Raw genomic sequence first — 15,788 nt, 5'->3', positions numbered from 1 at the left:
TGCTCTCAAAATTTTCTGTAAACATTTGAATATGCTATAAATATCAGATTTTGGTTTTGCGCCCCAGAACACCTTTTTTTTTTTTTTAATTTGCTGGTGGTTTAATTCTAGTAAGATTTAAGTTAATGTTACTAACGCAAATTATTTTTTCCTGTAAATAACTTCCAGGGTGAATCCAGCTTGAGAAGTATAGCTTTGTAAGTGTTTTAAATTGGAAGGGTTTTCTCAACCACAAACTACATTGTAGCCTACTTCCCTAAAACACGTCTTAGTAGAAGAGAAAAAAAACTTTTGTATTAGAATAGTGAGTAAAAGGTAGGAAAGCCTCTTTGTCATGAAATTAAATGTGTAATTTTCTTCATCATTAAAAATCAAGATTTCCCTTGTCACAAGGCACAATCATTTGTTTCAGAATCATATTACAATGTTGTAAATATCATAAAAGTTAAATGCGGTCATCTCACCTAATAAGTTATATTTAATTACTAAAAATCCCTTCATATTTAACAGCGAGGCTGAAAAAAATAGTACAATCTTCATATTTACTAAAAGAACACGTTTCTGTTAATAATTTCAGAGATCCTGAAAGTTTTCACCACAGAAACTTGAAATATATATATTTGAGCATTAACTTAAAACTAACCTATCAATGCCTATGCAAATATGCTGTTCTCAAAATGAAAATTTAAAGCCCCTAAGAGGAGGAGTCAAAATGCGTTAACTATGTTTTTCCTTCTCCAAATATTAAACCGCTAATAACCACTTCTCATAAAAATCCCTGAATATATAGTATATTTTTATGGCTTCGAGAATTGTTCCTTCCTTTTAATTATGATAGTGGTGCTGAATTCAGGACATATGGATATTTACACAGTCTATAAACAGTGCTCAGAAGAATGCAGTTCCAAGGTTATCTCTACTATATGGCATAAGTGTTCTGTTTTCCAGTTATTTACTGATCGACTCGCACATAACATTCTTGGTTGTGACAACAGAGCCTGTAAATTGTCAGTCTCATTCGCAGGCTTAAATTTATCTTCCCGTAGGCGTTCTACCAGGTCACCATGCCAGGCTGTGGCTCGTTGGGGGTTGTGCTTCGGTTCGTTGAGTGATGCGGGTTTAAGGGGTGACGTTGATGGGGCTCTAGCTGGGAGCTCGCGGGGCCCCTCAGTCTGGAGCGTGGGCAGTCTGTCCGAGCTGGATAGGGCGGCAGCATGCAGCTGTGTCTTTCAGAGCTTTGGGATGAAGTCTTTGAAAACCGGAAGGCACTGTTCCTCAGGTGTGCGCAGGCATTTAGAAATCTGCTGGGCGGATCATCATGGCCGTGGCCTTGAGCGAGTAGCCGGACCCTCTCCAGTAGTACCACTTAATACCGTTGAACTTATTTGTGCTCTGCCGCTGTGGGTAGTACATTCCGTTCAGGTTGGAAGGACCACAGGCATCAAACCACCAGCCTGTGAAAGTGAAACACAGAAGGAATTAGGAGCCAGGTGGCCCTATCTCACCGCGGAGTTACAAATACTGGCTAATCCGAGAGTCACATTCTGCTCATTTTAAGCAGCTGTGTGCGGGCCTTCTTGAGAGTGGAGGGTGCCACCCTGGCAGGTGGCAGTGTGGTTTTCCACCTCTACACTGGTGGAACCGTAGCCCCTGGGGCACATGTTTTTACGTGCTTTCTTACTCCTCTTCCCCTGTGCTGTGGGGAAGGGCCAGTCACCCACAGACGTGACTAGGAGACCCACAGGACAGTTGAAAGTGTGGAAAAGTCAGAGCCCGAAGAATCGATGGGTGGCTCTCATCGGCCCAGGGTCACCTTCCATCCAGTGCCAGCAACACGGTGGACCAGGCTGCTTCAGGCTCCCCTCCGCCTAACAAAGAATGTCTTTTGGGGACTTCCCTGGTGGAGCAGTGGTTAAGAACCCCCCCTGCCAGTGCAGGGGACACGGGTTCGGGCCCTGGTCCGGGAAGATCCCAGATGCCGCAGAGCAGCTAAGCCCGTGCGCCACAAATACTGAGCCTGCTCTCTAGGGCCCGCGAGCCACAACTACTGAGCCTGTGCACCACAACTACTGAACCTGTGCTCTAGAGCCCACGAGCCATAACTGCTGGAGCCCACGTGCCTAGAGCCCGTGCTCCGCAACAAGAGAAGCCACCGCAGTGAGAAGCCTGCGCACCACAACTAGAGAAAGCCCGCGTGCAGCAACGAAGACCCAACACAACCAAAAATCAATCAATCAAGAAATTTATTTAAAAAAAAAAGTCTTTTTGTTTCAAACGTAACCCCAAATTTTAACTACTCAGTGGAGCTAGATAAAAAGGAAACGTTTAAGTCCCAGAGACAGAAAGGAAACGTACAGCTATAGTGGTGTGTGCACTAAGGTAAAGTGGGGGACCTGGGAGGCCGCTGCATGGCACAGCGGCGGAGCAGTGGGCATCCACACCTACACCTGACGGACCAGGCTTGGGCTTTTAATACCCTTACCTAGAGGCCCTGGGTTTGGGAGGGGAAGGAATGCCCTCAGTCTACAAGCATTAATCCAGATAAATCTTTGCAAGATTGTGTTGGAAGGACACATACAGTATGATGCCATTTATATAAAATTCTAAAATACAGAAAAAAAGAACTACTATCGATCTCTCCATACCTAGTAAAAGAAATCAGTAATGTGAACGTTACAGGTATTGGTAGGGCATGTTTTATTTCTTTAAAAAGTATTCTGATGCAATTATTATATTATTTATACACTGAACTCTGATCACCCGTTATTACATCCAAGTGCCTAAATTGTTTCCTGATAGTAACAGCTCCATGACTTAGGTTGATGCAGATTAATGTTGATTCGATAAGACATTTGTGTGTGTGACTCATAAACCTTCAAAATATTCAAGAATATTGCAGATTTATAGATATGGCCATTCCAGAGCCTGTTGTCTGACTCAACTATAGAATTCACTGTCTATGCAAAAATCTAGCTGGTCATTATGCTGGTTTATCTGTGGTCCAGACCACGGCTGGGAATCTGACCTCTACAGTTGGGACCGCTCTGCTGTCTCTCTTGGGCTGCGTTTCTTCTCCCCGATCTCCTTTCCACTTCCACTCTCAGCCCTAAATCTTGATCTGAGTAAGTAAATATGTTGTTTCCTTGGTTATTAATGCACTGATACTCTCTTGAGTAGCTCTTGACATTCGGGTGGTCTGAAAACCGCCACCCTCTGCGTGGACATCTGGGCTCAGTGTGGGAATGACAGACAGGAAGCAGGATTCGGCGTGCTCCTTCCCCTCCCCGCCCTCCCCTGGTTGGCTTCAAAAAGGATTACTGTGGTGGGATGGGAGAGACAGGCAGCTTTTACACAATCAGCATAATAGCTTTCTCTGGTGAAAAAATTACTGAAGTAAGTATGGCTAATAGGGAAGACCTAAGTTACCAACGTCTATTTATACATGAACTATATTCTCTAAGGAACCATAGGACTGATTTTCTTAATGGAGCCTAATTCTCTCAGTATCATTTTAAAGACTTGAAAATTACTGGGTTTCAAATTATTTTTGTAAATAAATCCTTCCTTTTGTCCGTAAATGATTCTTAACTGCAGTACAAACACGTGACAAGTTTAGACCCTTTACTTGTTTATGCAGTACCTCGTATTTATAAAATATATTGACTACAGCTCTTTCCTCTGGTTTTCCTGGGTGAGTAATGAATGAATTTTTGGTGATACAATTCATGGTCTCTACAAATTAAACCCTGCCAATTTCCTGTTTGCCTCTGCATTTCGTCTGCACTGTTGGCAGAATTTTTGTTGCTGATTTCAACCTTTCAGTGTTTTTAAGAACTAACTCCACAGCATTTGCCCGACTTTTTCCTGGTCTCAATCACAATTAACTGGTTTTAGTTATTCCACGTTTAAAATTTTAGGAATCAGAAGAATAAGTTTTCTAACAGTTGGTTCCTGTCACTAAGCTCTGAAATGTTTCTGAGAACTCATCTGGCCATTAAGTGACTGTTATACCACATTTGCTTATGGGTATGGTCTCCTTTTGTTTGTGTGGTTTTTGTTTTTAAGAGGTCTAGCATGAAAGGTAGAAGGCAAGAAGAGCCTGAAGATAAGGGCCTTAAAGTGGACAGTCATTCATTTGAATTTGATGCACAGAAAAGGAGCTTGGTTAATTGCTTTCTGTGCATTATTAGTATTTGCTATATATTAATGAAATACTTTAAAAAAAAAGACAACTGAAAAATCCTTGTTGGAACAATAAATTATTAATTGGAAACATTTCTATACTGATGAATCTATATCCCTGTTTCGGTAGCCATTTTTAATTTTTAACCTTTTTAATAAAGCAAAATGGAATTAAACCATCGTGCCAACATCTGATACTCAGCACAAACTCCAGAGAGCTTGCTGAGTATCACACGGCCCCTCTCCTTGCCAGGGGTAGGTCCTGAGGAGACACAGTTGGCCTGCTGACAATTCTAGCTCAATATCACATTCGTGTGTAAAACTCAACAGTCTGAAAAAGCGAAAAACAAATTTCCCTGTATTGAGCAAGTAAGTCTATTTATGAAATTGGGACGTTGTCACCAATCACAGGTTGAAGTCCAAAGAGCCAACCTTTCCCTCTATGAAATCCTTTCTTGCCAATACAAATAGGAAGAGAGAAACGTCATCCCACCTCCTGTGAGCATTTGTGAACATTTGCAAATACATTTGTCGTTGTCTGCGTCCTTTGTGCTAAAATCATTTCCTGGTTGGCTTATGCTGCTTATTTTGCCGGCTGTCCCTGTGAGTCCTTTAAGGTGAATCCTGTAAGCATGCAAAGAAAAAAAAAAAAAAAAGGCAAAACATAATTGGCTTGAGTGGTTGATTTATCATAGTGGAAAGTTTTTTACAACGAAGAATTTCATTCTACAGAAACACGTGCTATGCTGCTCAGTGCACTAGTGCATACTCTGGACAAAATGTTTTTGCGCTGGTATAAACAGGAACCAACTTATCATCAAATCCTTAGGCAAAGAGGAATGTTTTCATGAAGCCTTCAACGCATATCACTTGCACAGGCATCAGCGGGGACTCGGGGGCCCTGTCATTTATTTTCCTGCTGCTTTCAGGTAAACAGAAGAGGGGAAAATACATCGTGATGGGATCCTCTTTCCAAGTTGCCAGGCATCACACATCTGTTGTAGAAATGAGAATCCAGGATGACTGGTGGGTGTGGGGAGGACAGCAGACAACAAGGGATGACCACTGAATGTGAAGTAGGAATCTAGAGAACTGTGTGGAAAAACAAATCCTTGTGGCTGCTTTGCCTTGTTTCTGAATAGTATTATAATAAACCTGCCAGACACATTGAGAAAGAATAAGCGTACTATTAAGTTAGACCCTAGATAATAGCCCAGGCTTTTAGAAGATTGCAGAAGTCTGGCTCGCCCCAGCACTGTGCCTGCCAAGGAGGAGGGGAGAAGGGCAGGGGCAGGTCTGTGAGCCCGACTCCAGGAGAGCCCCAGGCAGACAGGCTCCGGAGCTCGGAGCAGGGTCCAGGGGACGCGGGTGCCTGTGTCGAACTCCATGTCACAGTGTGGCGCTTGGAGCGTGGAGACCTGGGGCGTGAGGTCTCCCCAACCCAGGGACCTTCCTGCTGTGCTTTAAGCGCCGCCGCCGCTCATCTCGGGAACACCTGCTCACATTTGCTAACAGCTATCTGGGAGGGAATAGGATTTCCTGGAATTCATGCTGGAGCAGAAGGTGGAGCTGAGAGGAAAGGTTCCCCAGGGGCGTGTCTCTGACCCGCCTGTGCCACTCACTGTCCCGGGCCCGTGCATGGAATGCCCAGACTGGCCCCGAGAGGCAGGCGCCACCCCCCTCTTACACGCAAGATCGCTAAGGTTCGGTTCGGAGGTGGGAGCTCGTCCACAGCCACGTGCTGTAAGTGGTGGAGCTGGGACTGGCAGCAGCTGGGACTGCACCTCCGTTAGGGCTCCACGCTGCTGCGCCCTTCACAGGGGCGCTTGGTTATCGAGGAGGCACTTGTGAAAAGGGGGGCACGGGGGCATATCCAATGAGTTCCATAAAGCGCTGGTCCTGAGTAACGTTTGTGTTGGTAACTCAGATTTTTGTTTGTAGTACTGTAGCTCTGGAAGCCTCATCACAGGCATTGATCGAATTTCTGAATTTCAGGGTTATCCTCATGCTTCAAAAATGACCCTGGGCCCTAGCACAGCCTCTGCATACCTGCTGCAAGGCCTTCCTGTAAGTTCTGCTCACCCTTGGGATTTTGAAACACTTTAATTTCTGTCCAGGCCCTTCTCATTAATCGTAGGTAGGGTTGAGATGAACTACTCCCCGTGCTTTTCCTCCTTTGAACTCTCCTGTCTCCTTTGAACAATCTCAGTTCTACTGGAACGCATTAAATTTCCCCAAAGCAAAAGAAGGGAGAATACTATGTTTTATGAGTCTCTGTGAGAAAAGTTGTATCTTTTTAGATCCTTCTGCCGTGTGGCCCATTGTTTTATTTTATTTTTTATTTTTATTTTGTGGCTGCGTTGGGTCTTCACTGCTGCGCGTGGGCTTTCTCTAGTTGCGCTGAGCGGGGGCTACTCTTGGTTGCAGTGCGTGGGCTTCTCATTGAGGTGGCTTCTCTTGTTGTGGAGCACGGGCTCTAGGTACGCAGGCTTCAGTAGTTGCAGCAGGCAGGCTCAGTAGTTGTGGCACGTGGGCTCAGTAGTTGTGGCTCGTGGGTACTAGAGCACAGTCTCAGTAGTTATGGCACACAGGCTCTAGGGAGCGTGGGTTTCAGTAGTTGTGGCTCGTGGGCTCTAGAGTGCAGTCTCAGTAGTTGTGGGGCACGGGCTTAGTCGCTCTGCAGCATGTGGGATCTTCCTGGACCAGAGATCGAACCCGTGTCCCCTGCACTGTCAGGCGGATTCTTAACCACTGTGCCACCAGGGGAGTCTGGCCCATTGTTTTAAAGTTGCCTTCTTGTAAAATTTGATTGTTAAGAATAGCCACGTTCTTGAAATTACTTTAAATTGGTACCCATTGCTTTTACATCACAGTAGAGTGAAAGGAGAGGTAATGCCAACATTTAATAATTAAATCTCAGTGTTTGTATAGAATTGCAAGAATGTTTGTGAAAAGTGACCAATTCTTAAGGTTTAATATACAAGTAGTTTTTAGTTTTAGTAAAAATAATCATACTCTATTGATGCATTTATCCCTTCTTGTAACGTATATTTTTTCAGTTTTCCTACATTTGGGAAAAAATTCCTTTAGTGAAAAACAGCTTAGCTGCTACATACAATTGGCATTCTGAAACATCTGTAGTTATTGTTTTAGTCACATCCCAGTTTTCTTATCACATTGACATGTTTTATTAGGATAATAATTTTTTCAGTGTAGTATCTGTTTTATACTGCCAAGTAAATTCAACTGAGCTTTAAACAACTGTGTGCTTTTTAAAATGGCATATCCAAAAATTGATTGCATTTCTAAAGGAAATATCTGTTAAGAACCATCGCAGTTTAAAATATTTTTATAATGTCAGCATACAAGGGTAATGACCCATATTGTAAAATCTTCTTATATAAACAGTCTAATCCTTAATTTTTGTGTGTGCTTTTTTTTTTTTTTAATTCCTGTGTTGTAGATTCCTAACTGTTGCCAGTTGAAAAAATATTTAGCTTGGAGGTCAAACAATGACCAACCACTCATGTCTAAAAATTCATTGAAGTTTTGATCTGTGGAGTCAACTTGGGGCTGCAGTGAGGCCCCAACACCTATCTCTTCATTCATCTGAGTTCCCGTCCACCCTGGACAGCCGGCTCTTTCTGTAATGAGAGCTGATGGGCTGTTTCACTGACTTCTTAAAAGTCATGTCGAAGCTTGTCGTACATTATCTGTTTTCAAAACATGCTTCCGAATTTTGGTCCACTGTTTATAAAGCAGGACACTGGACATTGTGCAGTTCTCAGGTGGCTGTCAGCAAGCTGGCTTTCGGCCCGTTTTTTTGTGCTGTCCATCGCGCGCCTCCCCAAGGAAGCCAGCTCAAGGATTTCGAAATCGTGGGTTGTTCCCAAACTACTCAGATCTTGGAATTTCTGTTGAGCAGAGGGTCTGAGTCGGGCATCAGTGGGATTTAGATGGGACGGCAGGCCAGTTGACGCCTGTCTCCTGTGATGTTCCTATGGAACTTCGCTTGTTTATTTCTGACTTCAGAGTTGGTGTTTCATAACATGTGCTCCATGATCACCAAAACCCCCAAACACCACCAGTCCGAGCCCTCTAGACTCCCTCAGGGTGTGTTGGTGCCTGAACCCTTGCGTTGTGCCTTCTCAGGCCAATTCCCATGTGGCCACCGGGCCCCCCCATCGCCCTGCTCTGCGCCGCCGTCGACACGCATGTCTGAGCCCCTCTCCCTGTAAAGCACAGGTGCACGTGCCTACTGCCCTTGCCTGGCACAGCAGGTTGTAGAGATCCGTTTGCTCTGTCTCTACTCTCTGGGCGCTTTAGAGCCAAAGAGTAAACTCCCAGTCAAAATTGTCCGTGCTTTTCTTGGAACATTCAAGATTAGCTGTGTCCAATGGGTGGGAGGAGGTAGGTAAAGACTGAGGCAGTGCTGTGAATCAGATGGTCTTCCTATAGCAGAGGGCAGAGGGTCTGGCTACCTACTGCCCACCTAATCCTTCCTCTTTTGAACTTGGCAACTCATCCTGACTTTGGGATGGAACATAACAGTTAATATGTTTAAACTTCAAAAAGATAGATTTAACTTTTAAAACCTTCTGGAAGAAAACAGTATAGTCATGGGTATACATCTGTTGTGGTATTGGCATGGCATTTTATAGGGACACAACAGTCACCTGTTCTACAAACAGTTGTTAAAGACCCATTATCTGCCACACAGGGTTCACCTGTGCCCTGAGGCTACACAGCAAACACAACAGGCAAAATTCTGTCCTCATGAAGCCTTCCTTATATTGTCGAAATTAAAGTTCGAATGTTGAAACTAGAGCAACTTACCTAAAGGCGGCAAAGAGCTCTAAGAAACAAGATGTTTTCCCCCTTAAGGTAGCCTATGAGTAATTTAGATTCTGGTTAATACAATGGGGTTCTGACTTTCTGGAGTCATCACCCAGCAAGTCCTTTAACTTTTTTCAGTGACATATAATTTCCTTACCTGTAATTGAGTTCTTCGCTTGAGAGATAGAAATGGTCGTACAACGAGTAAGCCTCATTCCCTTCCCAGTCTTTCAGGTGTATTTTAAGCACGTAGCGTTTCTGATTAGTCACTTGTGAAACAAACTCATTTCCCAGCCAGTGTTCGCCTGAAGGGTTCCCAAATCCCTGAAATCGAAGTTGTAAAATTCACTTACTTCATTTATTTTTTCTTCATGTATTTGAAATCAATAGTCCATCAACTTAACACGGAATAACCATTCAATATTCAACAGAAATCCCTTCCCGTACCGTGAAACTTTGGGGTCTTCCATATAAGAAAGATTTTTAAAAGGTCAGTTTTAGGAAACTAAGCTGTTACCAGAAGGAAATTAGTATTGGGATAATTAGAACGACTTGGGGAACCACCAATATCATAAACATCTCAGTTTACAGACGTGTGAAACACGATGAAACAGTTTACCAAAAAATGCTGAGCCCACCATTAAAAATAAGCCTAACTTTCGCATGCCTTTGTTTTGATATATAGTTTACATTACATTGGCAGCAGGACCATTCTTTAACGGGGAGACTGAAACACCAGTTAAAAAGAACCCTTTGGTTAAAAAAAATGATCAAAAGTCATTGGTTAGTTTTAGATTTGTGGTAAAGTTCCTGCACATTCTCAAAGTTAGTTTTCGCAAAGAAAATTATTTTCAGATGGTTTAAAGAGTATTCATACCACTTTATATTCTTTCCAAGTCCTCTGAAAATCAACACTGCCATCTTCACGTCGCTGAATAATTGTCCACCCACCTCCAGCTGTTTCCATGTCACAGTAAGCCTGCAAACAGGAACGCACGATTACTGCCTGGGAAATGTGCGTGACTTGGGTCTTTGTCTTAAATAACAGAAACGAGATGAACGGAGATACTTATAATAAGACCAGGGCTGATGGGGTTCTCTGGGGTAAATCTTGTGGTCTTCCAAGAGGCAGAGGATTTTAAAGAAATTGAAAACCATGAATTTAAAATGATGATGAAAAATAAACAGTAATATAACGTGATGTGTCGATGAAACTAGGACCTTGTCATCATCTGTTCTAGGCTAAAGACCCACCCCGATAGCTGACCCTGAGATCGCTGTTCCTTAGAGATTCGTTGGGAACGGGACGTGTTGGCAGATTGGCCCCAAACATCTCATCTCCAGCCTGTAGAAATCCATCGCCTCGTGTTCACAGCCCTGAAAACCTTTATGATGGTTGCCAGTCCCGACTGACTCTCCAGAGAGTGGTGTAAAAGGGAGACTCTTGCCTTGTGGGGTTTCCAAGACTCCTGTGATGCCATGGGGCTGTTCGGCTTCCTCCTTGTGTGGGATCAAAGTCAGGTTTCCTGGTTCCTCCCTCAGAACAAGGGACCGGGGGCTCCCGTGTACCTGCTGTGTGTGTGTGACCTGAGGGGCCTGACAGCTCCACCCCACAGACCCTGACTTCATGCTTCTCTGCACTTTGCTCACTGCCCCTGTTACTTCTCTTCCCAGCTCTTTTGATTTCTGCTTTTAAACGGGCTTGATGGGTTTAAACTTTGTTCACTACACAGGATTCTTTCTTGGGCTAGGAGCATGCATGCTCAACTTCAACTCAGCTGGAGTTTTATTATGAAATTAAAAACCCCTGAAAATAGGATTACACAAATAGTTTTAAATAATGAGATTATAGTAGAACGAAGGAGTTTTCCAAAAAGTTAAGATGAATTTCCTTACAGGTTACAAGGTAGTAAATGTGAAAGTTAAGGTTCAAAAGCAATTAGCAGTATTCTTCCTTTGTTGTCTTCCATGGTCTTTGGGGGGAAGAATGGAGATAATTTTGGCAGAGTAAGTTTACACGTCAACTGTACTGCATTTGTGAGCCGAAATCCTAGAGAATGGGGGCTGAAGGAGAACCCAGAGTGCACCTGGACCCGCCCTTTCATTGTAAGTGCTTGTTGGCCGTCCTGTTTCGAGCGGAGCCAAGAGCAGCAGCTGGAACCCAGCACTGCTTCTCCTGTTGCGCGCTCTCCACCGCCATTCCAGACCCTCTCCAGGATGGACGCTCGGCCCGTCATCACTTCCCCAATGACCCTCATGTTTCGAAACATGTGTTCCATGAAAGAAGATTATATTTATCAAGAATAAGATGATTTCCCCATTTTAAATTAATCAGCCATATGAAATCGATCTGCTTAATATAACCCGTTATTATCTCTCTGTGTTGACATTATTATTATTAATTATCGTTGTTGTCATGGCTACGCATCACTCTGTCCCAAGCACCAGGCTAGGTACTTTCCGTGTATTATCTGTAATCTCACGGCAACTCTGCTGTGATACTATCATTCTGCATGTTTGAAAGGAGAAAAGATTTGGTAAAGTTAGGTTAATTTGATCAGAGTCATTCAGCTATTAAGTAGCATATAGGATTTGAATAAGGTCTCTTTAATTTCCTAATTCTGTGATGTGTTTTCTACTCCCCCATGCTTCCGAAAACAGAGAAACCTGACTGTTTTGTTAATAGGTCAGAAGGCCCTCCATGCAGCTCCACGTTGAAATCAGTTCATGAATAATACTGCCTCTCACTCGCCTCTGGTCCACAAGATGGTCCGTACTGCTCCCTTCTGTCAACGTGTCTAGTAAACTAGCTGAATAAGCTCCATTGATCTGAGCAGTCCTGCGGACACATGTTAGCTCCCCTGTGTCCTAAAAGGCGTGCTAGCAGGTAAAAGGACGGCACACTGTTCTCAGGGAGCCTGTCCTCATTCTAATACTTGCTTCTTCAGTGTCAGAACCACCCTGATGCAGCTGCTGATATTTAAATCAGAGAACAAGTCCATCTTGTTGTGCAAATCGGTGAAGACCAAGAGCTGGGGTCTGAGCCATACTATCCTCTCACCCCATTAGGGACAATGATGGGATCATGGGAACGTTTTCTTAATATTACTTTGTCCAGCTTAAGAAAAAGAACAGAGCATTTATAAACACCGAAGTATCATGGTTAGTTGGCTCATGAGGCTTCCAGAGCAAGATAGTGTTCAAGTAGAGTTCTCCACGTAGCCAGAAGGTACAGATGAAAATGATGAAGTAGATTATATCAGGGTCGGAAAAGCATAAGTCCTCAGATAATGCCCATGACCTCACTGCTAAGTTGCAGCAAACCCGAGGGCGGTTAATACTTTTGATGAGCACACCATGGTGTGGTCCAGGGACCTGATATCTCGCTCTAAAGCTTGATTTCTTTCTGCAAATAGCGCTTGATTTAAATGTTATGCTTCGGCTCTGAGGCCATGGTGACTAAGTGATTAAAGAGCAAAGAGATCGACATTGGGCGTCAGGTATCCTGGGAAATGTAGGGAAGGAAACTCTTATGTCTCTAACTAGCAAAAATGTAACCCTAATGCTTCTGATAAATGCCATCTTGCAATGCCTATCTTGTACAAAAACCTAATGAATTCTTCAAAAATAAGGTTGAAATGATATTTAGGCCTCTTTGGGAAAGATCTGCGCAGAGATCCGTTGAACATTCTTTCCTTGAATTAGATGAAGCAGGCCAAGCTCGGGTGCCCTGGCCCACAGAGCGGTTGTCTCACAGTCCTTGCGTGTTGAATGGATGGCAAGCACCGAGCCCTGTCCTGGGTGCTCATCTCCATCATCACCCCGAAACCGCTCTCTAAGACAGGGGACATCGCGTCACGTCGCAGATCAGGAAAACGGGAGCCTCGCGCAGGTTCAGTGACTTGCTGAGAGGCACACGTTTGCAGAGTCAGAATTTACACCCAAGTCTATCGGCCTTCCTCAGATTGAATTATGGAGCCTGAAGTCGAAGGGAATCCAGAGGTGACTCATCTGGACCATATATTTTAGACATGAAAACATCGAGGCTTCAGAGATTGCTGTTCCCGGCTGTGTCAGTGAGTTGGTTTCACTGCGTACGTGTAAAAGGCATATATAAATCCTAATGTTTCCAGCCGTGGCCTGAGACCACATCACCCCAGAGCTGTATATCTTCTTCTCCCGGCAGTGAGGTCTTTGGGGTTGGTACGGCGAGCTGGGGCAGGGACAGGCACTGGGGCAGGAAACATTACACAGTCCCTCTGGGTCTGCATCAGGGAGCAGCCCACTCCACTCTCCATTCTCCTGCTCAGGCCACTTCTGTTCCCTCACCTCCAGACCCAGAACAGACCGACATCTGGTGACAGACAACAGCGTCCAAAGAGCTGGCATGAGAACCAGATAGCACAGGGGACCGCAGGGCTTAGTGTAGAGTCTGCTCATTACTTTTTCATCTGCAACAGAATATTTGGGTATTTTCTCCCCTTAGTACACTGCTTTTAGGGTGCTAGGGACATTAACTGATTTTCAAGGTTGATTTAAAGCAGCACGAATGAATTCGAAAGATTTCTTTGGAAAGTCTTACCGTGAATAATAGCACAAGAATATTGTGCTATTATTCAAGATAAATCGAATATTTATCTTTTAAATTCAAAATCAAGTGTATGTTACTGTTTGAAATTCCACATCTTTAAGCCCTTGCTTGTATTTTTAAAGTGTTTTCCTTTATGACCATGTTACATACTGAGGATAACCCTGAGTTCAAAGAGATGATACTTTCAGGAGCCTTTAAAGTCTCCCTTTTGATACAGCGTCAAGTGCCTTTTCTGTAAGTGTTTCTGTTCATTCAATGTGTAGCTGCCTTTACAGTTGGACGTAAACATACTTATAGGCATTTAGCATATGCAGTCATCCCAGGGTTCTATAACACTTCACACTGATTCTCATGTAATGTTGTTTTACCTTATCAAAGCCACATTGAAATACTCCCCGGGGAAGTGACTTTTTTTTTTTCTCATCTAAAGCTTAACATCTCCCAAAGCAAGTTTTCCAGAATATCCAAGAAAAACCGAGTTAAGCTGTACACTGGCCTCTCCTTATGGTAAATTCTGATTCTTGGTTCACTTACGAGCTTCCACCTTGAAGTAAACTCCAGGTACTTGGGAAGAAAATGACCTGCTCTCGTTGATGGTGTGAGTTAAGTCTTCCAGCCCATCAGATGGGGGTATGAATGGCCCACCCAGGGAAGCCTTGAGCCCCCTGCAGCAAGTCCAAAGGGTCAGAACTGTCTCCATAACCACGTCCTTGGCCTTTGGGGCTGTGACAGCATTTGCACTGATGGTACAAAAGCACTAGTGGGTGAAACTGCCAGTGCCCTGGAATGAACTAACTAGTGCAGAGCACGCCGGAGTCACTGTGTTCCTCGGTCACACACTTGCTGTTTGGGGGGAAAAAGCCAAGTTCACTTCAGGATGTCTCTGACAAAGCAGTAAGAAAAATATTAATCTTATTAAACCTCTACTGCTGCGGGCACGTCTTTTTATCTTCTGTTTGATGCAATGGAAGTGAGTATAAATCACTTCTGCACATCAAGGTGCCATGGCTGTCTCAAAGAGAAATCTTGTGTGACTGTTTCAGTTGCAAGTTGAACAAGCCTTTTGTTTTTTGGATGGAATACGATTGCTGCTTGAAGTAACGATTGAAACATAAACTATGGGTATTCAAACTCTGGTATTTTGGAAGACATTTTCTCTAAAGTTAATGCTGCGAGTCTGACACTTCAAGGCAGACAGCTGACACTCTGCATGACTAAGCCAAATGCAAGGAGACGATGAGTAGATTATCTTATACATTAGGTAGACACATATAATAAGGTGGATATTTCTACATCGTTCATGTGCATCGTCAGTGTTCTGTGCCCAGTGGCTGGGCTCGGAGCCCTTGGTGAGACCTTTACGTGTGTCAGTGTTCCTTGCTTTGCTCTGAGTGGAGCTGGGATGCATCCGGGGTGTGTGCAGTTGCTCCACTTCTAAAACGACTTGCTTCAAGCCAGGGAGGTGAAAATGGGAGACAATGCCTTACCTTGATCTCCTCCGTGGAGTTAGGGAACGTCAGTGTGTAGATGCCACTGGTGGTCAGTCCTGATTTGAACGCTTCCGCGCAATCTCTGAAGATGATTTGTTCTTCCTTAGCAATGAGGGAGTGCTTAGCTGCTTTTTAAAAATAGGAAAGCTTTTAAAAGGAGTTCGTGAAAAGATAAAAGTATGTTATTTCAAGATGCACTCATTTGCTAAGTTTTATTACATTTGGATTCTTACAATAAGTAAAAGGGAGATGCTAGCATTTTAGCCTTTCAGAAGTTACTCCTTCAGCCTATTTCGTGTTAACTCTCAAAGATGGTTACCAATAATCCATACTTCCTTTTTCTTCTCATCAACTATATGTAATGCAAGTACTTCACACTCAGCCTTAATAAACTATTACTTTTAAAAAAATCTTCCATCTTGAGTAGAATCAGATAAAGTTATTACAGAAGAATAAAAAAGAATGTACCTAAAAATAAAGTTGGCTCTACAGTGGCTGCATCCACAGCCCATTGGCCACGTCCTATCTAGGCAGTGCTGTGGATTGTTTTCCTTCCTTTCTGTGTATCTGAGGCCAAGTCTTTATACGTTTCTTTAGACCACTGGGTGAAGACATTTAGTATTCTTTGGATTTTTAGCAACCGTCTCATGATCGCTTGCGTTAAAGAGGAACCTAACATTTATTTATCT

At 43.6% G+C, this 15,788-nt stretch overlaps 2 protein-coding genes across 3 annotated transcripts in view; one reads left to right on the top strand and one right to left on the bottom strand.

The window, feature by feature from the left end:
- The window catches only part of MCPH1 (microcephalin 1), a gene marked incomplete at its 3' end in the record, with an annotated part of 293,369 nt that overhangs the window by 101,480 nt on the left and 176,101 nt on the right, over window positions 1–15,788 (top strand).
- The window catches only part of ANGPT2 (angiopoietin 2), a 53,820-nt gene continuing 38,769 nt past the window's right edge, over window positions 738–15,788 (bottom strand). The window contains exons 5-9 of one of the 2 annotated variants that reach the window (XM_082863936.1): window positions 15,097–15,227; window positions 9,896–9,997; window positions 9,176–9,342; window positions 4,676–4,806; window positions 738–1,454 (exon numbers count right to left, since the gene is read on the bottom strand). In XM_082863936.1, the coding sequence (XP_082720062.1) occupies window positions 1,294–1,454; window positions 4,676–4,806; window positions 9,176–9,342; window positions 9,896–9,997; window positions 15,097–15,227 (692 nt within the window). In that variant the 3' untranslated portion in view covers window positions 738–1,293. The remainder of the gene's footprint in view (window positions 1,455–4,675; window positions 4,807–9,175; window positions 9,343–9,895; window positions 9,998–15,096; window positions 15,228–15,788) is intronic. The other variant, XM_082863937.1, reaches the window with a different exon arrangement.

Source organism: Leucopleurus acutus (assembly GCF_964270905.1).
Source record: "Leucopleurus acutus genome assembly, chromosome: 21".
In the NCBI taxonomy this organism is placed as follows: domain Eukaryota; kingdom Metazoa; phylum Chordata; class Mammalia; order Artiodactyla; family Delphinidae; genus Leucopleurus; species Leucopleurus acutus.
This window is presented reverse-complemented; position numbering and strand designations above follow the sequence as displayed.